Here is a 25,697-nt window from a genome sequence, read left to right as displayed (position 1 = left end):
TAATTCACACAACACTTGGATGAACCTCACACAAAGGTTACATGCTGCATGGTTCCATGTATTTAACCTTGCAAAGACAAACTCTAGTAATGGGAAAAACAAAACAAAACAAAAAACAGTGATTTCTGGGGTTAATAAGTAGGATGAAGGTATCAGTGTGAAGAGATAGTACAGGAGAGTTTTGGGGGAGTGGTAGAACTATTTGATATCCTTGTTGCAGTGGTGCTTACGTGAATCTATATGTGTGTTAAATTCATAGAACTGTACACCAAAAGAAAAAATAATTCATTGTGTAACAATAAAGCAAAAAAAATTTTTGAAGACAACATCAGAGAAATTTAAAAAAAGAAAAGAAAAGAATAGGTCATAGATTTGGGGAAAATATTTTCAAATTGTATTTTCAATAAGGGACTTCTATCCAGAAAACAAAAAGTTGTTTTTTTGTTTGTTTGTTTGTTTTTTACCATTCAATAAGTGAACCTGATTTAAAATATGGCAAAAGATTTGAATGACAAGGCATTTCACCAAAGAAGATATGCAATGGCCTATAAGCACATAAAAAGATGCTCAGCATCTTTAGGCATTAGGAAAATGCCAATTGAAACTACAATGAGATACCCCTGAACATTTTCTAAAACAGGTATGATCATAAGACAATAACAAGTGCTGCTGTGCACGTAAACAAACCATAATTTATTTTTTTTTTTTTGAGGCAGAGTTTCGCTCTTGTTGCCCAGGCTGGAGTGCAATGGCACGATCTCAGCTCACCGCAACCTCCGCCTCCCAATAACAAGTGCTGCTGTGCACGTAAACAAACCATAATTTATTTTTTTTTTTTTGAGGCAGAGTTTCACTCTTGTTGCCCAGGCTGGAGTGCAATGGCACGATCTCAGCTCACCGCAACCTCCGCCTCCCAGGTTCAAGCGATTCTCCTGCCTCAGCCTCCCGAGTAGCTGGGATTACAGGCATGCGCCACAACGCCCAGCTAATTTTGTATTTTTAGTAGAGACGGGGTTTCTCCATGTTGGTCAGGCTGGTCTCAAACTCCTGACCTCAGGTGATCTGCCTGCCTCAGCCTCCCAAAGTGCTGGGATTACAGGCGTGAGCCACTGCGCCCGGCCAACAAACTGTAACTCTCATATGTTGCTGGCGAGAGTGTAAAACAATACATTTTCCCAATGTAGTTTAGCAGTTTCTAAAATATTAAACATAGATATATCATATGACACAGCAGTTCCACTCCTAGGGAACTGGGAAGTGGGAAATGAAAACATGTCCACAGACTTGTATGCAGAAGTTCATAGCGGCGTTATTCACATTAACAGAAAGAGGGAAGCAACTCAAATATTTATTGATTAGTTAATGGACAAACAAAATATGGTATACTGGTACAGTGGAATACTATTTGACAATAAAAAGGAATGAGGTACTGATACATACCTCCAACATAGATGAACCTTGAAAACACGCTAAGTGAAAGAAGCCAGACACAAAAGGTTACATATTGTATGACACCATTTATATTAAAAGTCCAGAAAAGGCAAATCTGTAGAGGCAGAAGGTAGATTAGTAGTTGCCTGGGAATTGGAGTAGGAAACAGGAAGTGACTGCAGATGGAAATGTTTCAAAATCAGATTGCAGTGATGATTGTGCAACTCTGTGAATATACTAAAAATCATTGAATAGTACACTCTAAAATGGGTGAATCTTATGGTGTGTAAATTGTACCTTAATAAAATTGCTTTTTAGTTTCACCACATATTCAAAACAAGGAACAAAAATATTCTGAATGAATTCTCCTTGAAACTAATATATCAATGAATAATACAGCTGCATAAGTAGCAGAACAAGTAGAACAAGGTATTGAAAGGGCTGTAATATTCGTTCTCAAAATCCAAGTCATGTAAATGACCCCTAGACCTGAAAAGTCATTGTCAACTGCTGGAATCCATTGGATTCTCTTTATTAATTGAATTAGAAATAGTTATTGCTGTCTTCAAACACTGTGTAACTGGATGCAAAATGAGATGCTTTCTTTTCTTGGAATTTCAGATGAAGCTTTAAAACTCATAACAACCCCTACTGTGCTGTAAAAAAAAAACTCCACAGTGGTGGCCACACTGATCAGGTGATCATCTACCTTCAGCACCTTACATAAGAGAAAATGAGGTCTCACTAAAGAACAGTGCACCCACGCACCTGTTCTCCTCCTTAACAAAGGCTTATTAACATAGACATTTAAATATTGTAGCTGATGGATGGCTGTCTAGAATTAAACCTCACCACGTCCACTTGTTCAGCTGTCCTCCCAACAGCCTCAGCCACAAAAGGAAAACTGGCACCAGACCAGTGGGAGCTGGTTTCTTTAATGAACCCTTGGGATTTTTAAACCACACATCGCTCTCATGATTATATTCCTTCATCATACTACCAAGTTTTGGATAAGCACATCCATAAACTACATATATGCTAGTACAGTTGTGAAGTGAGTTGTTTTCATACCCACAAGTTGAAACAGTCTCAAATTTTTGCCCCTTTGGAGTTTACCATCTTGTTTTAAGCCACATCAAATGTCAAAGGAATTTCATCCATATTTGCTTTCTGTAAAAGTTCAAAACAGTTCTTTCATTAGTAATGTACCTGTGAAATCAGTGATTGTCTCTTTATCAGCTAACATTTTATGTGCTGTTTTCCCTGGCCAAACCCACAGTAGGTTATTTCTCTTTGTGATCTAGAACACTAGGCTGTTAATCTGGTCAAATCATTAGTGCCTCTGTTGCTCTCCATCATTTTTTATGAATACTGAACTTTCTGGAGCTTTCAAAAAAAAATCTAATGCATGTTTTAATTCCTTGTAGCTATCACCACTTCACAGTTCCCTGTCAGGATGTCTCCGAGATCCAGCAGATGAAAGTATGCTGTTCATGTTTTCTCCAAGTCTTTATCATTTTCTCATCTAATTACCTTCCTGCAGTTCTAATATCCTGTTCTTTCTTCAACTGGAAAATGCCAAATATGAACATAATATCATGCCATGGAATATAGTGGTAATAAATATGAATCTAAAATGTCTGGGGAGGTACCCAAACTCTACCCTGAGTTAGTGGTATACCCTGTGGCCTGGTATATTTTTGGTCAAAACTGTCAGGATGGTATTAACCTTACATCTCTGCTGTGTTGTTTTGTGTTGCCATCTTTTAACCACAAGGGGGCAGCATCACCACCTTCACTGTCTCCCATCTTTAATATGGGCGCATTGGGCCAGGGTAGAGAAGAAAGGTTTTACAACTTTAAAAAACAATATTCGTCATCTGGTGATGATTCTAAATATGATGGTGATGATTACTGGAAGAGAGTTGAAGAGTGTTTCCTGTAATTGAGGAATTTGTCTACAAATATAAATCCCCTCTTTTGTTAGAGTAGTATTCATGAGGACCTTTGCTAGTATGCTTCAGTCTTTCCATTAGCTCTGCTAATAATCAGGTTAGAAAAGTCAAGAAACAATGAGTTACATGAAGCAGGCTCTGATTTTTAGAAGAAAGATAGTCTGTAAATGACTTATTTTGGCTTCCTGATGACATTTAAGTTCAATCATGTTCTAGGTAGCTGCCTCCAGATGCTGCAGATCATCCTGTATTATGATGTGTTGAAGGGCTCTAGAGTCATCTTTGTCATGTAAAACTTCATCAGAAAATAACTGTCTAACCAGGGGGTGAAATAAGACTAAAAAGCATCACAGAGTTCATCTAGAGTGGAGGGAGGGCCCCCTGCAGAGCCCTGAACGGCTCCACTGCCACCAGTCGCATTACCATGACACCTGCAAAGGAGCCACTGCTGCCACAGCTGGTCCCAGTCACCATCACTGTGTCCGCAAACATGAGCAGTGAGGCTGAGACACTTGGCATGACACCATGGGCAGAGGCAGAGGGAGTGGCAGCCTGTGAACAGCACAAGAAGGTTATCCCAGTGAAAGTTTGGGAACAGTAAGATTGTTCAGTGTAAGAAACATATATAGTTTCACCCACAGGAATGACACTGGGTGAGATGTGTTTGTATGCCAGATTGTCATAACGAAGAATAACCCCCAGGAAGCACCCTGGCAGTACAGGGGATAGAGAAGCTGTGGAGTTCAATGTTGAAGGAGAAAAGCGTACACAGGCAGCAAAGATTGCAGGCCCTGGTGGAGTTCCAGTGCCAGGCAGTATAGATACAGTAGACTGAAGCCATTATAGATGTTATCTGCATCATGGGGGTCTTCCACACGGTCACCAGCACAATTACCAGAACAATGAGAGTGGGGAAAAGAAGGATTGGAGAGTGTCCTTCAACGTCAGGCCTTACAGCACATGGAATATGCCTCCTCCCTTGGAGAGACCCTATGAGTGCTGACTTGTAGAGACAAGTGATGGAGGGTGCTGACGACCAGGGTGAAGGAGAAGAGATAGGTCAGTGAGACAGATTACGTATTGGGGTTACAGACCACGAGTCTCCAGGGCCCCTCCTCACTTAGAACAATAATGAAGACCCAAGGCCAGCAGTCATGTCAGTGTAGGCACCCCCCCCCCAACTTCAGTTACCAGCACAGACACCCAGAAAACCCTAAACCACAAGATGGCAAAGAGACTGCCAGCTAGGAAGTCCGTTGCCAAGGCCGAGCAGAGCAAGGCTGAGTAAATGCCAGCCGCCTATCTCTAGTGTCATCTGGTTTGTCATCCCACAGGAAGAAATGAATGTAAATTCCCACAATAAGACCTGAACAAAAGATTAGCTCTGAAGACCTTAAATGCCTGCTTTTGGCCCATTTACCAGACAGCTAGCACTATCTGAGTTATGGAATTTTCTTTACTTTTCCCTACAGACATCTCTTTTTGGTAATGATAAATATGTTTTTTAAAATATGTTTTTTTAAAAGGTCTGGGGCCAGGCTTGGTGACTCATGCCTGTAATCCCAGCACTTTGGGAGGCTGAGGCAGGTGGATCACCAGAGGTCAATAATTCGAGACCACCCTAGCCAACATGGCAAAACCCCATCTCTACTAAAAATACAAAAATTAGCAGGGCGTGGTGGCGGGCGTCTGTAGTCCCAGCTACTGGGGAGGCTGAGGCAGGAGAATTGCTTGAACCTGGGAGGCGGAGGTTGCAGCGAGCCGAGATTGCACCACAGCACTCCAGCCTGGATGACGAAGTGAGACTATCTCAAAAATAAATAAAATAAAACAAAATAAAATAAAATAAGATAAAATAAAATAAAATAAAAGGTCTGGTTTGTCTTATATGTCTTTAAAGGTTTTCAAATTGTTTCATATCTGGTCAGAATGAGATTACTAAGAAACTCATTTTTAAGTTGTAAAAAAATCAAGTTATTTTATTACAAGTCAACAAACTGCAATTATCTGTTAATATGGGTCTATAATAATGATAATAATGCAACATAGATGCAGATTTTGGCTTAAAGAGCTATGTTTTTCTAGATTTTATATTTTAATTGTTATTCAACAATGTCTTGTGAGTTCTTACATATCTTGGTGATAAGAGACATTATAGAACATTACACAAGGAAGACAATAAACATCGTTCTTTCTTTTTCTCATGCAACTTTCTCCATTAATGGCAGAGTGAGATGAGGAAGCAAATATACCATTCTGTCTTTTAATATTTCCAGCAAAGAACTGAATTTAGAAAGAAGTCTGAAATTTTCCTCCTTAGAGAATTATGGAAAGTGTCTGATAGTCATTTATGGCTGTTTTTTGTTTTTTGTTTTAATCTTTCACTCACTTTTCCTTGGGCACATCTGACTCATGTTCAGGTCCAGGGAGCCACACTCCTTCCTTATTCACAGAATTGAATGCTTATACGTGATCTTGCTGTTTTTATTTTTCCCTAATGGGAAAGCCCTACTAAGAAGGGTATGAGACTTACATACTTGTCGCTGATGATCTTAGCCATCTCATAGCTACAGCCCCAAGAAGCCAGCTCTCCAGCCCCTGAATCCTGACTGCTCAAATGTACACTGCAGTGTTTCACTTCTCAAGGGGTGTAATTACCTTCTCCATGATACCCAGTGCTTCAAATGACCTAAGCAAAAGAATTCCCCCCCCCCTTCTTCTGATGCGTGGCAAACCAAGTTTCATTTATAGCAACTAGAAATTCCAGTGGCCTGGTCCTTGCTGGCACATGGCAGCAGGACTGGCTTGAGGGATGCTGCTGGGTGAAATGAAAGAGCTCAGCAGTTCTGCTTTGTGCTGTCCTGGCCAGAAAAATCTTTGCTGCTTGTCATCCCATCTTCCTCCACTAGAAGCCTGAGAAATGAGGCATGCTCAGGTGTTAAAAGTGGTCACAGGGCTGGCCGGGTGTGGTGGCTCACACCTGTAATCCCAGCACTTTGGGAAGCTGAAGCCAGCAGATCACTTGAGGTTAGGAGTTCGAGACCAGCCTGGCCAACATAGTGAAACCTCATCTCTGCTAAAAATAAAAAAAAATAAAAAATAATAAAAAAAAAATAGCTGGGTGTAGTGGCGGGTGTCTGTAGTCCCAGCTACTTGGGAGGCTGAGGCAGGAGAATTGCTTGAACCTGGGAAGTGGAGGTTACAATGAGCCGAGATCGCGCCACTGCACTCCAGCCTGGGTGAGAGAGTGAGACTCCACTCAAAAAACAAAAAAAGTGCTCACAGTGTCATAATACCACCGAAGGTACTGTCCCACCTTGTCCTCCTGGTGGCCGAGCAACTTAAATCAGACCAGAATAGATGGATGCTTAACCCTTTCAATCCTGAAGGCCCATGTAGTTAGTTTCTCCTAAGATACATACCCCGTGTCCAGTTTCGAAGATTACTGCTGCATTTCTTAGTTGTTGAAAATCAACCATGCCATTATTTCCACACTTTCTCTATCCTTCCTCAGGCCTGATGAGTTTTTTTCCCACTCTTTCAGGGCTCATTGTTGGGGTGATCCTGAGGTATGGTACCCCTGCTACCAGTGGCCGTGACAAATCACTCAGCTGCACTCAGGAAGACAGGGCCTTCAGTACCTTATTAGTGAATGTCAGCGGAAAGTTCTTCGAATACACTCTGAAAGGAGAAATCAGCCCTGGCAAGATCAACAGCGTAGAGCAGAATGATATGCTACGGAAGGTGAGCTGGGGACACTCAGTCATCATTGTCCTGACGTGGTTGTTGATTCCCTGACTTGTCTTGACCTTGTGGAGAGAAATCCTTCCCAACTCCTGGATTACTGGTAACATTCCTGGCTCTCTGTTTTGTTAGGAAGCTTTTTGGTCCATGATGAGGAGAAGGAAGAACCAGATCTTTAACTTGAGCCTTTCAGCTAGTGACCTTCGTGGGTTTGTTAGCATCTGTAGCTGAAATGGGTCACTGATTGTGCGATGGATTTGTACGTCCCCACTCAGGTCATTTATCCAGCCACCATCTCCTCTTTGCTATGTCTCTTATCCTTCCTGTGGTTTAGGGATAATATTGCTATTTTCTTAAAATAAGATTGATTTCACCTTTAGCTTAATTTATTCAGTATTCACAAGGGTAATTCTTAGTTATTCACGGTTCTTTTGCTATATCCTACAAATATTTGAGTGCTTACTCTTATTGGTGATTGATGCCAAAGGCTTAATGAATCTTCAGGGGAAGAAGAAGATCTTGTTGTCTTAGAATTAGAGTCCAAGCATTTTCATTTAATGTTGGAGTAGCAACATAGTCCACATGAAAAAGCATTATGCATCTCCTTGCACGGGTAATTTCCAGGATAAGCAAGAAATCTGTATTAATTGATGTATACTGCATTACCTTATAGACCAGGCTTCATCAGAAGGAAGCTTTCTGTATAGCAGTCTTGGGAGACCCAGGTTGTGGGGAGCCCCTTTTAATACAGCACAAGGCTAAGGTATGTGAAGGCTGACAGTGAAAGGCAGAGTGTAGCGTGTGCTCCAGAAATTAAATTCTTGTTGTTTTTGGAATCTACTCTAATCCTTAAGGAAAATTATTCTCCACCTGGAGCATTAAACATGACCATCTTTTCTGTGTCCCTAATGGCAGTACTCTTTGCTCTCAACTCTTCATAAGAAAGCATGGGGTTTTCATAAACATTCTGAAATTCAGTGCAACTGAGAAAGAAACCCAATGTAAATACCACACTTAATGGCTGTTTGGAAATGGCAGCTTGAGCCCTTCATATTGGATAAGATAGGGGGAAAAGGGAAATGATACCAACACATTTCCATCTTTCAGTTCATAATAGAAGAGGAAGCTGACTTTTGCTCTCTTATCTTTAGAAACCTGTTTATTTAAATCCCCTCTGTTTAAAACTTTGCTGCACAAAGCAAAGGTGGGAGAACAAACAAGGCCAGGATGATTGTTGCTAGTTGAGGGAAAAGAGACATGTTGATTGATTGAGACAGCTGAAGAGACAGCTTGATTGATAAGAAGAGGATTGAACTGAGTGTCAGAAAACCCTTGTGCTAGTTTGTACATTATTGGGTTTGGTGGCATCCAGCAAGTTTCACTGTCTTTGGGCCCAGTGTCCTCATATTGGGTAGGTACTGTCCAAGGCTCCTTCTCATTCTGACATTCCCTGCTTTGCAGAACGCTCTTCTTTAACAAGAAGAGAGAATAGAGCATCATTTGAAAGAATCTACTTTTATTAGGCTGATTAACACCTCCAGTTTCTAAACAAAAAAGTTAATGTTTAATAACTAGAATGAAGGTTTAAAAATAATTAATTGAAACACAAGCCAAGTAATTGACCAGCATGAACAAATTCTTTAAAAAGGTTAGCATGTTTATAGCATGCTGAATTTTTTTCTGGATATGATAAAACTTTGCTCTCTAAAAGTTTCAGAGTAATTTGATTAATTTCCCTGTATCAAACCTATAAGAAATTTCAGTTCCTTTAAAGTTGCCCAATTTATGCTGATGTTCAGGAAGCCACTAACATTACTGGTGACTTTGATTTAGGCTACATCAAGTGTCACAGAAGGCTGGTCACTCAAAAGAGACTTAAATTCAGCACAATTTTGTCTATAAAGGATTCTGTGAGAGGATCCAGGAAGTTAATAAAGAATCATGATGGCATCTTTTATTGCAGTTGAGCCTTATAAAGGTGTGACGAAAATCAAGATTTTGTTTTGTTTTGTTTTGTTTTTTGAGATGGAGTCTCGCTCTGTTGCTCAGGCTGGAGTGCAGTGGCGCGATCTCAGCTCACTGCAACCTCTGCCTCCCGGGTTCAAGCGATTCTCCTGCCTCAGCCTCCCAAGTAGCTGAGATTACAGGCATCTGCCACCATGCCTAGCTAAGTTTTGTATTTTTAGTAGAAATGGAGTTTCACTGTATTAGCCAGCTTGGTCTTGAACTCCTGACCTTGTGATCTGCCCACCTCGGCCTCCTAAAGTGCTGGGATTATAGGCGTGAGCCACCACGCCTGGCCAAGATGTTTTTATGAAAAACACTAGCCAGAAGCTTTCTGTGAGTTCTCAGAATTGCATAAAACTGTCGTGTCTTACTATGTTTTAAAACAGCAGAAGCAAGATCATAAGAGCAAAAGTGTTATGGGGAGAAGAGCATGCCAGTCCATGGAGAGTCATAGCTTCTCCTCTGGGATAAGTCCATGATTTTTCACATTTATGTTGTTTGCTCTAAATATTCACACTTTAGTCAATGGCTTCAAATATTAAGCAGATATTATAGCATGAATTGGAGTTAAATAAAAAATTGGCTTTTTTTTCTTTTTAAACTTTCAGGTAACATTCGATCCAGAAGTATTTTTCAACATTCTTCTGCCTCCAATTATTTTTCATGCTGGATACAGCTTAAAGAAGGTAAGAGGTGTTTGCCAGTATTTCTGAAATCATGTGAATCTCTGTGTTAATTTACCTGCATAATTTTCTAGTTATTTTTCTTCTCCCAGATTGCTTATTACTTTGTTCTTCACCCACTCAGAGACTATAGTTGACTTCTCATCAATGATTCATTTCTGTTTTAAAATCTGGAACTCCCATACATTGTCAGTGGGAATGTAAAATAGTACAGCCACTCTGGAAAACAAGTTGGCAGTTTCTAATAAAACTAAAGTTGAAATTGCCATATGACCACAATTTCACTCATAGGGATTTATCCCAGAGAAATGAACACCTGTGTTCACATAAAAACCTATACATGATTGTTCATACCAACTTGTAATAGACGAACACTGGAAACAACCAAAATGTTCTATAATAGGTGAATGGTTAAACAAACTATGGTATATCCATATCATAGACTACTACTCAACAATAAAACAGAACAACCTATTGATACACCCAATGACCTTTATGGATCTCAAAGGCATTATGCCGAGTGAAAAAAATCCAATCTCAAAAGGTTATATACTCTATGATTTCATTTATATAGCATTGTAGAAATGACAAAATTAAAGGGTTGGAAAACAAATCAGTGGTTGCCAGTGAATAGGGATGGTGGGGGCATTGGGATGGGGGTGCTTATAAAAGGGTAGCATGAGGGACATCTTCAGGGTGATGGAACAGTTGTGTATTTTGATTGTGGTGGTAGTCATGCAAATCTACACATTTGATTAAATGACAGGGAACTATGCACACACATAATACATATAATGCCAGTTTCTTGGTTTTGATATTGTACCATAGTTGTGTAAGATGTAACCACTGGGGGAAACTGGGCAAAGGGCACATGAAACCTCTCTATACTTCATCTTTGCAACTTATGTGAATCTATAATTATTCCAAAATAAAAAGTTTTAAAGAAACTAAGTATCCTTATTACTGAGGGTCATCGTGCTAGACAGCAAGGTTAGGTCAGAGCTTCTAGTTATTTAAAATACAAAATACCAGCCTAGGCAACATAGCAAGACCATGCCTCTACAAAAAGTAAAAAAATTAGCTGGGCATGGTGGTACATGCCTGTGCTCCTAGTTACTCTTGGAGGAGTCTGAGGTGGGGAGCTTGAGCCTAGGAGTTTGAGGATGCAGTGAGCCTTGATTGTATCTCTGTACTCCAGTCTGTGCCACAGAGCAAGACCCGGTCTCTAAAAAATAAATAAATAAATAAGTAAATAAATAAATAAATAAATACAAATGCCAAATATCTTTACAAATATTTATGGGTGGCTCCCTCCCTCTCCATTGTGGTAACATTGTCTGAAAATTAAGCCTCCCCAAAGGCAGGTAACAACTGTGGAACTTGTTTCAGCTCTCTTTCTGAATGAGGACTAAAGGAAACCTTTTCAGTGAGTCTAGAGAAGAGAGATTTTGCCTGACAATAAAACTCAGCAACATCCTTAGGATCTACAAAATGCCCCCGAAACTGATAAACTCTAGCTAGATCAGTTGAGAAAAAAGGAGGAAAGAAACAAATTACCTGTATTAGGAATAAAGGAAGGGACTTTACTACAGACCCGGCAGATATCAAAAGGATAAGGGAATACTATGAACAATTTTTGTGCCAATAAGTTTGACAACATCCTGATGAGATCTTGCCATGAAAAACAACTCAAAAAAAGAAAAATAAATAAATCTGGCAACCCAGGTGAAATGGACAAATTCCTTGAAAGACGTAAATTATCAACCTGAGAAGAGGTGGAAAGCTTGAACAGACCTATATTAAAGAAATTGAGTTCATAATGAAAAACCTTTCCAGACACCCATATGGCTTTACTGGTGAATTATATCAAGCATTTATGGAATAAATAATACCAATCTTATACAAATTCTTTCACAAAATAGAAAAGAGAATACTTCCCAATTCATTTTATGAGAGGATGCCGGCCCATCAGGCTGGGTTTTCTATCAAAGTCACTCTGTACTTTTCAGATGGTTTGTAAACAGTTTCCAACCAACATAAATATAGTTTACGGAACATTTGGTATGCATTAAGAACAGATATTCTTTATTTCTGTTTTTACATCCATTCTTTCTAATCTTCAGGGAAACTCTGTAAGAAGGTGATGGTGATTGAAGATTAGTTCACACTGCTTCTGCCCCAGATTTCCGACTCATTGATAAACAGACACAAAGAGTTAACTTGTGATTAAATGATTAATTTATGATCCAAAGTCCCTGGTAGATACATGTTGGAGTATGTCACTTAACCTTTAGTAATGGGGCTTCTTACACCCTACCTCATGAATTGAGGACAGGTACCCTTTAGCCAGGTCGGTCACAGTTACACTTAAGGAGGCTGAAATGGAGAGATCCTAGAAATTGTTGGACCTGCCAAAAGCTGCCTCTTTTGCTCACAGCATGGAGGCTAAAGGAGCAAGAACAATTCCCCACCTTGCACAAGGTCAAGAATACAAGTCAGGGTCAAACTCACTTCCTCTTTCAGAGATCAAGTGACCCCTTCTTACTGCATAACCTTCAGGGCAGGAGGGGAAGGGGGAGAGAAGTGGAACATAAGTTCCATCTCCATAATAGGTGCTTGAGGAGCGGAGGCTGTGTGTTTCTGCACACCAGCCCAGTGTGTTTGTGTACTCACATGTAGAGTGTCCTGCGTTTTACTGATGATGAATCTCAGCTCAGAATGATTAATGATGCATATGAGGTTACATAGATAGTGCGGGACTGAGTCAAGGTGACTCAGTCTGTCTGACTCCAGGGCCCAGAGTTGTTCTTTTGTGCCTTATTGCCTCTGGATTTAGGTTTTCTGTACAAAAAAAAAGACCATATCGTTTACCTGACTACTCTGGGTTGCCAGGGTCATCTGAATTTGTATGTCATTTCTGACATGTAATAGATGGGAGATGGTTATTATGGGTATAAATTACGTTATTTTTTACGTAAGTGGAGAATTTGGGAACTCTTCTTCAGATCAAATGGGTGATGAGTAATTTGATATTTTACATAACTAATCTTAATGTATAATCAGTCATAGCTGTTTTAAAATGAAACCAAATCATGGGTTGTGAAAGCCACTCTGATGGTTGAAAGACATTTTAGTTTTTGTAGAACCTTCCCTTTATCAGCACCATTTTCTCAAAAGAAAAACAACTCACAGGCTTTGTCAGTTCCCAATCAATTTGTTTTTGAAATACTAGCCTGAGTGGGAAAAAAAACCCCACTAATTCTCTGCTCTCACACTATGGTAACCAACACAGAAGACTTCTGTGATTAAATGTGGGAGGGATTTCTCCCTACCAGCAAACAGGCAGTCAGTTCTGCAGCAGACACCAGCTGGGTGTCCTCCAGTTCAGTTCTGACACTATCTACCTGGAGATACTGCCAGACCCCACAGAAGGCTGAGTCCCACAATACTGCCCCCCACCCCATCTCAGACACCTGTCACAAGTCTGGAACTTCTGACTGCCTGGCTTCAAGTTGGGGTTCCCATGACCCCCCCTTTCATTACATTGCTATAGTGGCTCACAGAACTCAGGGAAACACTCATATTTACCAGTTTATTATAAAAGATATTAAAAGGATACAAATTAAGAGATGCATAAGGCAAAGTGTGGAGAAAGGGGCATGGAGCTTCCATGCCCTCCCAGGGCACCACCATCCAGGAACCTCCATGTATTCAGCTATTTGGAAGCTCTTGGAACCCCATCCTCTTGAACTTTTTATGGAGGTTTCATTGCATAGCCATGATTGACAGTCGTGTAGAAAAGTGATTGGACAAAAGGGGCATGATCTAATGCTGACAGACTGAGTGGGGAAACCCAGCAAGGCCTATGTGTTCAGATTCTTCTTGGCCTTTCTGTGTGGCATACCTTCCTCCCCAGTATGGGGCAGGATCCCTTCTGAAATGAGGGTCTTATGACCTACTTCAAAAAGGCAGGAGAAAATTAGAGTATATTTTTAGTTTCTATGGCCTGCCTTGGGACAGAAAAGGAGCAGATGAAAGGAGGGCAAGAGAAGGTCAGAGAGATTCTATTTTTTTTGCTACCTGCTTCTGAGGCCTAAAGTGCCCAACATTACAACAAAAGACTGTAACAAGAGCTGTGGGAGCTTATGAGCCAGGAACTGTAGATGAAAACCAATACATACACATCATAATATCACAGCTAGTCTTTCAGGTTATCAACTATTAGTTTAGTCTCTTTCCTTTTTAAATTGCCCCTATAAAGGCACCTAAATAGTTGGTCCTTAATATGGTTACCATCTCTGATGAAACCTGTTGTCAGTGAAATGTGTAATAAATATTTCACCATTTAACGGATGGTATATACACAGATAACATTCAGACCCTCTGACCTATGCACATCGTATAGCTATCATGCAGACCTGGGCCTTATGACTTGAAAAAAGTTCTCATTGGAATTAGCTTTGATTTTGTGCTACCACTCCTGGTTTGCTTAGAGGGCTTTGGCAGGGAAATAATTCACCCATAGAAGCCATTATTGGTGGACTCCCCCACCAAACACACACACACACACACACACACACACACACACACACACACTCTCACTCTCTCTCTTTCTCTCTCTCTCTCTGTCTCTCTTTCTCTCTCTCTCTCTCCTTCTGTCTCTCTCTCTTCTTCACTCTCACACACATATACAATAACATGTTAAAACTTGCCAGTGAGGAATGGGAGGGGATAGGATTTCCCAAGGAGTAGCAGTGTAAGGCTTAGAATGGTACAGCCAGAAATTGGGATGTCAGGTATATTTTCACCAAAGCAAAACTTCTCATCCTGGCCTGTCTTGGGCTTATATTTTTGAAGACTTTGCCAGGGCATGCCATCATCTCCTTTTGTCTCTTCTTGTCATTTTATAATTGAGGAGGAAAAGTAAGGGAGATTCTGAACTAATCATGGCTATATTGTAACGAAATAAGGGTAGGATGAAAGATCTAGGATTTTACTGGATACCTCCTGCCCTTTCTTTCCCAAAGAGAAGTGGGAATCGAAGAACTGGGTAGCAGGGCAGCTTGCACAGTGAGAGCACGATGCTTTGGGGTCGGGAGACCACCTTTCCAGTCTGGGCCTTGGTTTGGCGGACATGTGACTTGAAGCAGCTTACATCATGCCTTTGAACCTTGGGTTCTCTCATATAAGATGGTCCAAATAATACCTTCCAGATAGATCATTGTGAGAATTCGATGGGCTAATATATGTGAAAACACTTTGTGAACTATGAAGTATACATTTAAGTACTAGACATAATACACAAATAGGTAGTATAGCTTTTCAAAATACAGTTAAGTTTCAGCTCGCATCAGCAGATATGAACGGGAGATGGGTAATTGTGTGTGTGTGTGTGATTTTAGAATATATTATGAAAGTATTTTTGGCTACAGATTTACATTCCTAATTTTTTGCTTTGGCTAATGTCATGAATATGAATTTATCTAATTTATATTCAGAGTTACCATGGGAATATCTACCCAAAGGAAAGCTGAGTGGCAAGGAAAAGCACATCTGGGATTGAAATTTGTTCTTGGATACCTCACAAATGTCATTCATCTGGTGCCTTGTTCTTGGTGCACTCCTGGCCCTCCCTGATTGAAGCCGTTTCTGGAGCTTTTAAAGAGAAGCAGACTCACAGCTGTTGATTTTTTTGAAATATATATTTTTCAAAACATTGATGTATAAATGCATTTGATTAAAAACAAAAAGGCAGTTATTTAAGAGGCAAACATAATGTGTCCATCTTATGTACAGGCAGCACCCTCATTCGGTGCCTGTCAGCATGGCAAGCCCTTGAAGGATTCTCTCCTGAGCAGGTGGCTTAGGGGCAGCAGGCATTCCTTAACACCTTCTTCACTGACTCAGATGGGGGCAAGCACTTGGAAGGCCCTGTGTCTGGGATGCACACCAGAGGACACTTGCAGCCCTTTGTCTGGTCATGCTTCATGGTGGCTGCCTGATCTTGTCTGGGTTCTTCTTCCTGCACCCTGTCTTTTTCTGATATTGCTCAGGTGACATGCTGGGGTTCTTCTGCCTTTAAAAAAATTTAGGTAAAGTGTTCCTGGCCCTTGTTTGATCAGGGTGTTGGGAGATTTTGTCTGTTTGTGTTAAATAGTTCTGATTGTCAAATGAGAATGGCTTATGCCTTGAGGAGGCAGAACTGTGTCTTAGGATCCCAGGAACAGGCAGAATTTCCTCCGTTGGAATATCCCACAGGCCTAATGACTTGTAAGAAGTAAATCCTTCAAAGACAACATGGTAAAACAAGTAAATCTGTGTGTGTGTTTGTGTGTGTGTTTACATTTTTAAGGTAACCAATGAATGTGCAGAAGCATTGAAAGGATTGCAGTTTTGCCACCTCTTTCTGTATAATTTCTAGATGTGATATTGATGTGTGTTTCTTTTTGTATAAACTTGGCCATCTTAAATGGAACTATCTGTTTCTCATTTCTCCACATCCATCTCTATTGTCCCTCTTTCCCAGGCTTCAGACATTAATCTAGATGAATATAAAGAGACGCTTCAGGGTCCATGAGCAGATATTTAGGACTCTGTTTTCTGACAGCAAATTAAGCAGAAAGCTCATGACATAGCACTTTCACACTTTATTTGTTTTAAACTTCTATCTGTGATGATATTCTGACGTACCACCAGAACTGGAAGTGATGTGCTGAATCACTGAGTAAAATGGTTTGGGTTAAATCTATAAAAATGATTGGTCTACTCACACACACACGTGCACAACATATACACACGCTTACTGTAATTTAATGTAATCATCCCGAGCAGTTTTGTCTAGAAATTTACTAAGTCCTTGCTTACTTGCTCACTACCTGGCTGTATAGAAGATAACTTAAAACCATGATGTCTAAGGTTAAATAGCACCATATAGGAGTAACTTCAGTTGTTACTTGATGTAATGGAAACAGTAAGTAGAGTTCCACTTTTTAGAGACTTTTAATGTGTTTCTTAAGTTCATTGTTGAAAATCACAATGTGATTCCTGGGTTTTGTTTGTTTGTTTTATTCAGAGACACTTTTTCAGAAATCTCGGGTCTATACTGGCCTATGCCTTCTTGGGGACTGCTGTTTCATGCTTCATTATTGGGTAAGTGAACCTTTGTATTATAGCACACGTTCCATAGGGATGAGATCCATTTGGGTCCACAGAGTCCAGTATTTTGATATTTTTGATGGCAGTCAGGATCGAGAGTTATACTGTTCAGTATGGTAGCTATTAGCCACATGTGGCTATTTAAATTAAGATCAATTTACATGAAATAAAATTATACCCAACACCCAGATCTTGGTTTCTATTATCATTCTTTGATAAAAAGAGCCAGAGCCCCTTGCAGAAATGGCTAATTCTAGGGCTGGGGCAGGAAATACACACGATGAAAAGGGAGTATCTTATAATGCCAGAAAGTAAGGAAGTGCTCAGAAAACAGACAAGCAAAAGAATGTGGGGGATGTCAAAGGGACACAAGAGCCAACCTGAAAGCCCCTGTAATGGTCAAAGCCCTCCCCCAGCCAATGGCTGAAGAACAACAAAACAAATAACATTGTATTAGATTATCCCCAAGAGCATTAAGTAAATATCTCTGAGTTCATGTGGATATAAATAAGCGATTGGATGGATAAATAAATGGGGGAGAAGAGACAAATCTCCTGTGCGAAGAATTCCAAATACTTCATGTAGATACATCCCCCTCAAGGAGGTAGAGCTCAGTCCCCTCCCACTCCCTCTTTGAGTGTGGGCTGTGCATAGTGACTTCTTTCTGAAGAGTACAGTACAGAAAGCAGGAAAAAAGAGTAGCTTTACAGTGGAGAAGCCTGACAAATACTACTTCAACCAGGTGATCAAGGTCAACAACAGCAGTGGTAAGTCACGTTGATAGTATGTACCTTGATATTTGTGATGAGAAGGATACTCTACCTCTCTGGTCGTTCACTTAAAACCACATTACCTCAGTATAACCATGAGAAAAAAAATCAGACAAATCCTAGTCGAAGGGTATTCTACAAAATATCTGACCGCTACTCCTTAAATCTGCCAAGGTCATCAAAAATGAGCAAAGTCTGGCCAGGCGCGGTGGCTCACGCCTGTAATCCCAGCACTTTGGGAGGCTGAGGCAGGAGAATGGCGTGAACCTGGGAGGCGGAGCTTGCAGTGAGCTGAGATCGCGCCACTGCTCTCCAGCCTGGGTGACAGAGTGAGACTCCATCTCAAAAAAAAAAAAAAGAAAAGTCTAAGAAACTGCTGTCACAGCCATGAGGAGACTAAAGGGATTGGATGACTAAATGTCATGTGGTATCCCGGATAAGATCCTGGAACAGAAAAAGGACATTAGGTTCAAAACTAAGAAAATCTGAATAAAGTTAGGATTTTTATGAATTTTTTAACAATTGGCTAGAAACCTGGAGATAATAGCAGGGGCCTTTTGTGCCATCAAAAAAGGAGGGGCTTGGACTTATCCTTTAAGAGATACACATTATTGAAGAATGACACATTACGTAACTGGCATTAGTGATGATAGGAAGCAAAATGGGGAAAAGGCTGCTGGAGAAGTCTATTGTGTAGGTCACAGACTGGTGGAAGGAAATGGAGAGGAAGGTCTTGTTCCAGGAATGTTTAAAGGGTACATGAAAGAAGCCTTTGATAAACAACAAAGGGCAAATCAAATCTGTAACATACAATTGCTGTGAAATGAAATTGAACTGGTTAAGTGTCTAGAACAGTGTCTGGCACACAATAGGCAAGCATTAAGTTATAGCTGTTTCTTCTCAAAAGGATTCCATTCTGCGAATAATTCTTTTGCTCCTAGCTTAGCTAGTCCATCCTTCTAAGCATTTGAGACACAAAGGTGGGCAGTGGCATCAAGAATCTCATTATTAGAGCGTTGGCTGTAGGGTATAATGAGTCAAGTCCATGGTTATTTTTACTCCTCTAACCCCTGTAGCTGCTGCTATCACTGCTGCTGCCACCACACACACACGCACACGCACACACACATGCACGTGCATGCACACATACCCTTGTAACACGTACTAGACCTTTTCACAGTCCTCACTCCTCCCAATTTGCAAGCTGTCTTGTAGGAAATATTCTTCCTCCAAGCTGAAAAATTTAACTTGGTAGTCCCTCTTAGCCCATGTCACAGTCTACATAGCATAAGGAGGGCTATTGCTGGCCCGCCTGACCCATGCAAAGAGTGAAAGGCCAGATATCTTGATGGGTATATGGATGTTCTAATAGGACATTTAAAGATATTTGCCTCTTTTTCCTTTCTTTGAAATAATTTTTGGCAGAGAAGGCAGTAGTAGGTCAATCCCTTGGATCTTTGTGACCAACCCATTTTTTTTTCTCTCTGTTTTCATCCAGTCTACTGATTTCTCTGACTTTAAATGCATTATCTTAGAATCTTGTGAGTTTTGTAGCAACTTATTGCTACAAAAACATTATGCCAGGTTCTGTCTCTTCCTTTCCTCTGTATTACCCAGTTGTTTCAAATGCTTTAGCTTTGTTGCTAATTGAAGACTGTGCTTCATGGTTGCTTTAGTTGTTAGAGTACAACTTTTAAAAATGAAATGGTCAGATATTTCAGCAAGATGACATTAACTTGCAAACTCTTACTTGATGCCAAAGTCCTATTTGCCAATATCTCTAATAAGTGTCCAACCATGGCAGCTGCCTGTTATTTTCATAAATCTCTAAGAACAGCATTCTAGTACTATTCTGCTTGCATGTTTGCTAAGTTACTTATTTGTTTCTCCTGACATAGTTTACCTTACCTTCTTACAGAAATCTCATGTATGGTGTGGTGAAGCTCATGAAGATTATGGGACAGCTCTCTGATAAATTTTACTACACAGATTGTCTCTTTTTTGGAGCAATCATCTCTGCCACTGACCCAGGTATTTGGCTTTATTATTATAGTATTCCATTATTTAAATCTTAAAAAGTTCAGAGCAATCATTAACTTTTGTTAAAGTAGGGAGAATGTAGTATTTATTTGCATGGCATGGTGGTAGAAGAAGTGACCAATAGGTGGGTCTAACAGACTTAGATGGTGGCTTTTCTTTTTCTTTTTCCTTTTTTGAGACAGGATCTCACTCTGTTGCCCAAACTGGAGTGCAGTGGTGCAATCACAGCTCACTGAAGCCTTGACCTCCTGGGCTCAAGCAATCCTCCTGCCTCAGCCTCCCAAGCAGTGGGACTATAGTTAGAGGGCTTTTCTAAGAAGGGCATGCAATTTCCTTTTATATTATTAATTTTTCATTGTTGTAAAAATGACTGACATAAAATTTACTATCTTAACAATTTCTTTTTTTTTTTTTTGAGATGGAGTCTTGCTCTGTTGCCCAGGCTGGAGTGCAGTGATGTGATCTTGGCTCACTGCAGCCTCCACCTCCCAGGTTCATGCCATTCTCCTGCCTCAGCCTCTCAAGTAGCTGGGATTACAGGTGCTCGCCACCACACCTGGCTAATTTTTTTGTATTTTTAGTAGAGGCAGGTTTCACCGTGTTAGCCAGGATGGTCTCAAACTCCTGACTTCGTGATCTGCCTGCCTCAGCCTCCCAAAGTGCTGGGATTACAGGTGTGAGCCACCATGCCCAGCCTATCTTAACAGTTTCTAAGTGTATAGTTCAGTAGCATTAAGTATACCCACATCATTGTGAAACCAATCCCCAGAACTTTTTCATCTTGCAAAACTGAAATGCTGTACCCATTAAACAACAACTCTCCAGTCCCCCTTCCCTGCAGCCCCTGGCAGCTATCTTTGACTTTCTGTCTCTATAAACTTGACTACTGTAGAAATTTCATACAAGTGAAATCATACAGTATTTGTCCTTTTGTGACTGGCTTATTTCACTTAGCATAATGTCCTCAAAGTTCATCCATGTTATAGCATTTGTCATAATTTCCTAACCTTTAAGGCTGAATAATATTCCATTGTATCTGTATAGCATTTTTTTTTGTTGTTGTTGTTTTGGTTTGGTTTGGTTTTTGAGATGGAGTTTTGCTCTTGTTGACCAGGCTGGAGTGCAATGGCACGATCTTGGTTCACTGTAACCTCCGCCTCCCAGGTTCAAGCGATTCTCCTGCCTCAGCCTCCCGAGTAGCTGGGATTACAGGCATGCACCACCACACCCAGCTAATTTTTTTGTAATTTTAGTAGAGACAGGGTTTCTCCATGTTGGTCAGGCTGGTCTTGAACTCCCAACCTCAAGTGATCCTCCCGCCTCGGCCTCCCAAAGTACTGGGATTACAGGCATGAACCACCACACCTGGCTATATAATATGTTTTGCCTTTCATCTTAGAATGACTAATTTGGTCATAAGTTTTACACTTAGATTTTCTTCTTTCTCAGTGTTACCCTTTTGCCTTCTTTTATGTAACGTATCATTTGGTTTAAATAATACCTTTTCTTAGTAGAAACACACATGATTATCTGTAGTGAATGTAATTTAATTTGTAAACTCCTTTTGTGCAGCGTTCCTAGAGGACTGTGCACTGTGACATGGTTTTTATTCATCAGTCCCTTGCCCTGTATTTTTCAAGTGTTGGTTGAACCAATTCTTACAAGTGAATTATTACACCCTCCCTTGCAGCTCAAAAACAAACAAAAAAGTTATCCTTTCCAAGTTGGAACCTATAATTTGATCAGTTTGCACAGTAGTTACAGCTATTCTCTTCCTTAGTGTCAGCTATTGAGAGTACACCTTAGGGAAAGAAGTTCTGGAGAATGAGCTGCTCCTGTCCTCACGGTAGAGATGGAAAGGTCTGTTCAATGTCTTCAATGCCCTGTAATATTCTGAACAGTATCAACCTTAAAGATACTGGGATATCCCACTTGACCATGCCTCTTGGGGGTCCTCTCCATCAGTGCTATCTTATAGATCTTTCTGTGAAGATAGAGATGTTCTGTAATCTGCGAGTCCATTGTGGTAACCAGGAGCCACATGTGGCTTTTGAGCACTTGAAATGTAGGGTAATGCAATTGGGGGACTGATTTTAACTTTTATTTCATGTTAAGTAATTTAAATGTATATAGCCACATGTGGCTAATGGTTACCACATCAGACAGCATAGCTCTAGGCAGTTGTGTGGTTCTGAAGAATCTCAATGTTAAAAAAACAAAAAAAAACCTTGACCTCTCTCACACTCATATTTTGTTACAAACATCCTGAGTAAATTAGTATTGAAGACTTGGCTGTCGAGGCACTCTGGTTTGTGAAAAGGTGGGATTTGGAGTCACAGACCTTGGGTTGAGTTCTAGCCCTACCAATCACTGATCGGGTAGCCTGGACACATATTATCCCCTGACATCAGTTTCCTCATCTATAAAGTAGAAATGATGGCACCTATTTCCTAAGGCTATTGTGAAGATGAAATGAAACAACACGTGTAAGACGTAGAATGTACCATCTCTAAATTATGCTGGTCTGTGTCCACATCTGACTCAGAAAGAGATTTCTCAGTTTTCCTTCTGTTTAAAAAAATAAATAAATAACAGATCATCTCTTAACCCAAGCATGTTTCCAAAGAGAACTCTGAAAATCAGTTTTATTATTTTAATCCTGTGCTGTCTGTGACTGTCTCCAGATGTGTGTCTATGGAGAAATAGATCTTCACAAGTCTGAGAAAGGTGTTTAGTCTGTCTGAAAATGTGTTTCTAAGTATACTCATCTATAATTTTATTACTAACGTCTTACTAGTACCACTAACAAGTAAAGGGAAGTTAGTTTAACATAAAGATTATTGATATCGTTTCCTGAGCTATCAGTATCAGTGTTACTTCATTTAATTGGATAGAGAGGCTTACTTTTCTAGATTATCTTTGTAATTGTTTACTTCCCTTTAATGTGTCTATGCTATGGTAGAAAATAATGGAAGGCATTACCATGCTACTCCATTTTCACTTGGCCTATGAAGATTGGCATAGTAAGGGTTTTATAGAAATGGAAGTTGTAGAAAATTGAAAGTTTAAACTTATTAAACATCAGGACATTAACTTTAACTGCTTTTTAAATAGAAATCTTCCTGAAATGTAGAATATTTTTGCAAATTACAAGTATTTTACCAGCCTCCTAGAAATCTGTTGTTTGAAAACTTGGGTCATAAAAGAGATAAAAACTTAAGTGCAGAGTTAAGCATCACAAGACCAGATTGACTTCTAGTGTCTACTGCATCAAACAAAAATTCTGATATTGGCAGCCTGGGCAACATAGAACTTCATTCCCACAAAAAAATTTAAAAAATTAGCTGGCCGTGGTGGTGATTGCCTATGGTTCCAGCTGCTCGGGGGCTGAGGCAAGACGATTGCTTAAGCCCAGAAGTTTGAGGCTGCAGTGAGCTGTGATCGCACTACTGCACTCCAGCCTGGGTGACAGAGCAAGACCCTGTCTTTAAAAAATGAAACAAAAAACTTTATAGTATTAGGATACAGAGTCATATTGACTGATATCAAGGAATAAGAATCCTTGTCCCAAGCCGGGCGCGGTGGCTCAAGCCTGTAATCCCAGCACTTTGGGAGGCCGAGATGGGTGGATCACGAGGTCAGGAGATCGAGACCAACCTGGCTAACATGGTGAAACCCTGTCTCTACTAAAAATACAAAAAAACTAGCCAGGCGAGGTGGTGGGCGCCTGCAGTTCCAGCTACTGGGATGCTGAGGCAGGAGAATGGTGTAAAACCCGGGAGGCGGAGCTTGCAGTGAGCTGAGATCCGGCCACTGCACTCCAGCCTGGGCGACAGAGCAAGACTCTGTCTCAAAAAAAAAAAAAAAAAAAAAAAGAATCCTTGTCCCTGATTACTGTACTTGGCTTGAGACATGAGTCTTTGGTCTTCTGGTCAAAGTTGACACAATGTATGTGGGATAGCGTAGGCTGCACTGTAACAGGGAGCCTTCTCCACTCTGTGGCCATGTGTCATGGCTGCCATGTGCCATCTTTGTGGGCTTTTGTTTTAGACAGAACCACAATTAAAGGAAGAAAACACATTTCCACCCCATGGTGCCTTCCTAGGAAGCCACCAGAGAACACATGCCACTGCACTCCAGCCTAGACAACAGAGACCCTGTCTAAAATGAAAAAGAAAAGAAAAATAGAAACCTGTGAGTCAGGCTGATTGACTCAAGGAGTGCAAAGGTGATGAGTTAAAATTGGGGAAATGACATCATGATGGTTCACAGGAAGGACATGCAATTTCCTTTTTTATTATTAATTTTTTTATTGTGGTAAAAATGCCTGACATAAAATTTACTATCTTAACAATTTCTTTTCTTTACTTTTTTTTTGAGACGGAGACTTCCTCTGTCGCCCAGGCTAGAGTGCATCCTCTGGGACTTGGTTCAAATGTACCACCTGCCTAGTCACTCTTTCTAGACTCCATTATCTGCTCCCTCAGCTCTTTGAGTTAGGTCTGTTTTGTACATGTCAGTGCTTGCCACTTTGTACTGAGTGCTCACAAGGGCTAAGTGCCCTTGAGTACACGGATGAAGTGTCCATGAAAAGTGAGCTGAATGAACACATTTAGGTCCTTGAGTTTTTCCTTCTTCATGTATCTGCCATTCTTTTGTTTTTCCCACTGCCTGTACCCAGTGATCTTCAGTTAGTTAATTGTGATTTCTCAGTCTGTGTCCAGTTGGAAACAGCTATGACCCTGCTCACCCTGATTTCAAGGGTCCTGCTGTAGGGAGGAGGGCAGTTTGTTTCATCTCTCCCATCAGAAACCACTTAGCCAGTCTGTCATTCCCATCCCATCGTCTTCCAGTTGTCAGCACCCACATCCCTCCTTGTGGTCAGGCACAGACTTGCTCAGGAGGGGCACAGAAGGGTTCCTGACCTGTTTTGTGAGATAATGAGCAGGGAGAATGAGAAGTTGAAACTTAGATCAATGCTATGTAAGCATTTATTGTTATTATTATTAATTATGCTTTTAGGCCAGGTGTGCTATGCATCTGTGGTCCCATCTACTTGGGAGGCTGAGGTAGCGGGGATTCCTTAAGCCCGGGAGTTCCAGGCTACAGTGAACTATAATCACACCACTCTACTCCAGCCTGGGCAACAGAGCAAGACCCTGTCTCAAAAAAATATAAAAATAAAAATAAAATGTTTAAAAAATTGTCAAAACCAAACGGTAGCGTCAGGGAATGTGTATTTGTGTGATTAAATTATAGGGAAAGGCAAGAAAATGATGACTATAAAATTTAGTTTAGTGGTTCCCTTTAGTGAAGGAAGAGGCTTCAGACTGGGATGGGACATATGGGGGACTGACAAAGTTCCATTTCTTGAACAGGGGGGTGGTTACAAGACTGGTTGGCTTGTAATAACTCACTAAACTGAACATTTGTTTGGCTTGGTTTTCTGATTGTATTAATTAGTAATGCTTTTGGCTGCAAAGAACAGAAAAACCTGGCTAATTCCTGCTTAAACAAATAGATATTTATCTTGGGTACCAGTGCTGGGGCTGATGTCCCAGCTTCCACTACAATAAAAAAATATTACACTGTCTTTCTGCTGCACTGTTCTGGGGTTTCAGTCACACATCAGTTGCCCCATGGAGGCAAGATGACTGCGTTGGTATGTGGCCTCTCTGCCCTCTTCCTGACAGGAAGAGGTGATGCTTTCTGCAAGAGAAGCTGGGAAAGTGGGTTTTTAGTTTTTGCAGTCCTATGGTAGAAACCACTGAGAGAGAGTAGTTGGGTATGAGTGTTGAGAGAGAACACAGCTCTTGTGCATATATCTAGAGCGGTGGTTCTCAGTCAGGGGCAATATTGCCCACACCCCCACCCCTGTCATTATTATTTTAAGCAACACACACACCATATTT

General features: G+C 40.6%; 1 protein-coding gene across 3 annotated transcripts in view; it reads left to right on the top strand.

The window, feature by feature from the left end:
* The window catches only part of SLC9A7 (solute carrier family 9, subfamily A (NHE7, cation proton antiporter 7), member 7), a 137,842-nt gene that overhangs the window by 67,208 nt on the left and 44,937 nt on the right, over positions 1-25,697 (top strand). For 2 of the 3 annotated variants that reach the window (XM_011938687.1, XM_011938688.1), the window contains exons 2-5: positions 6,931-7,130; positions 9,746-9,823; positions 16,893-16,969; positions 19,664-19,776. In XM_011938687.1, the coding sequence (XP_011794077.1) occupies positions 6,931-7,130; positions 9,746-9,823; positions 16,893-16,969; positions 19,664-19,776 (468 nt within the window). The remainder of the gene's footprint in view (positions 1-6,930; positions 7,131-9,745; positions 9,824-16,892; positions 16,970-19,663; positions 19,777-25,697) is intronic. The other variant, XM_011938689.1, reaches the window with a different exon arrangement.

This window comes from Colobus angolensis, unplaced genomic scaffold, assembly GCF_000951035.1.
Source record: "Colobus angolensis palliatus isolate OR3802 unplaced genomic scaffold, Cang.pa_1.0 Scaffold176, whole genome shotgun sequence".
NCBI lineage: Eukaryota > Metazoa > Chordata > Mammalia > Primates > Cercopithecidae > Colobus > Colobus angolensis.
The sequence above is the reverse complement of the archived record's forward strand: the minus strand, read 5'-3'. Positions and strand labels throughout refer to the sequence as shown.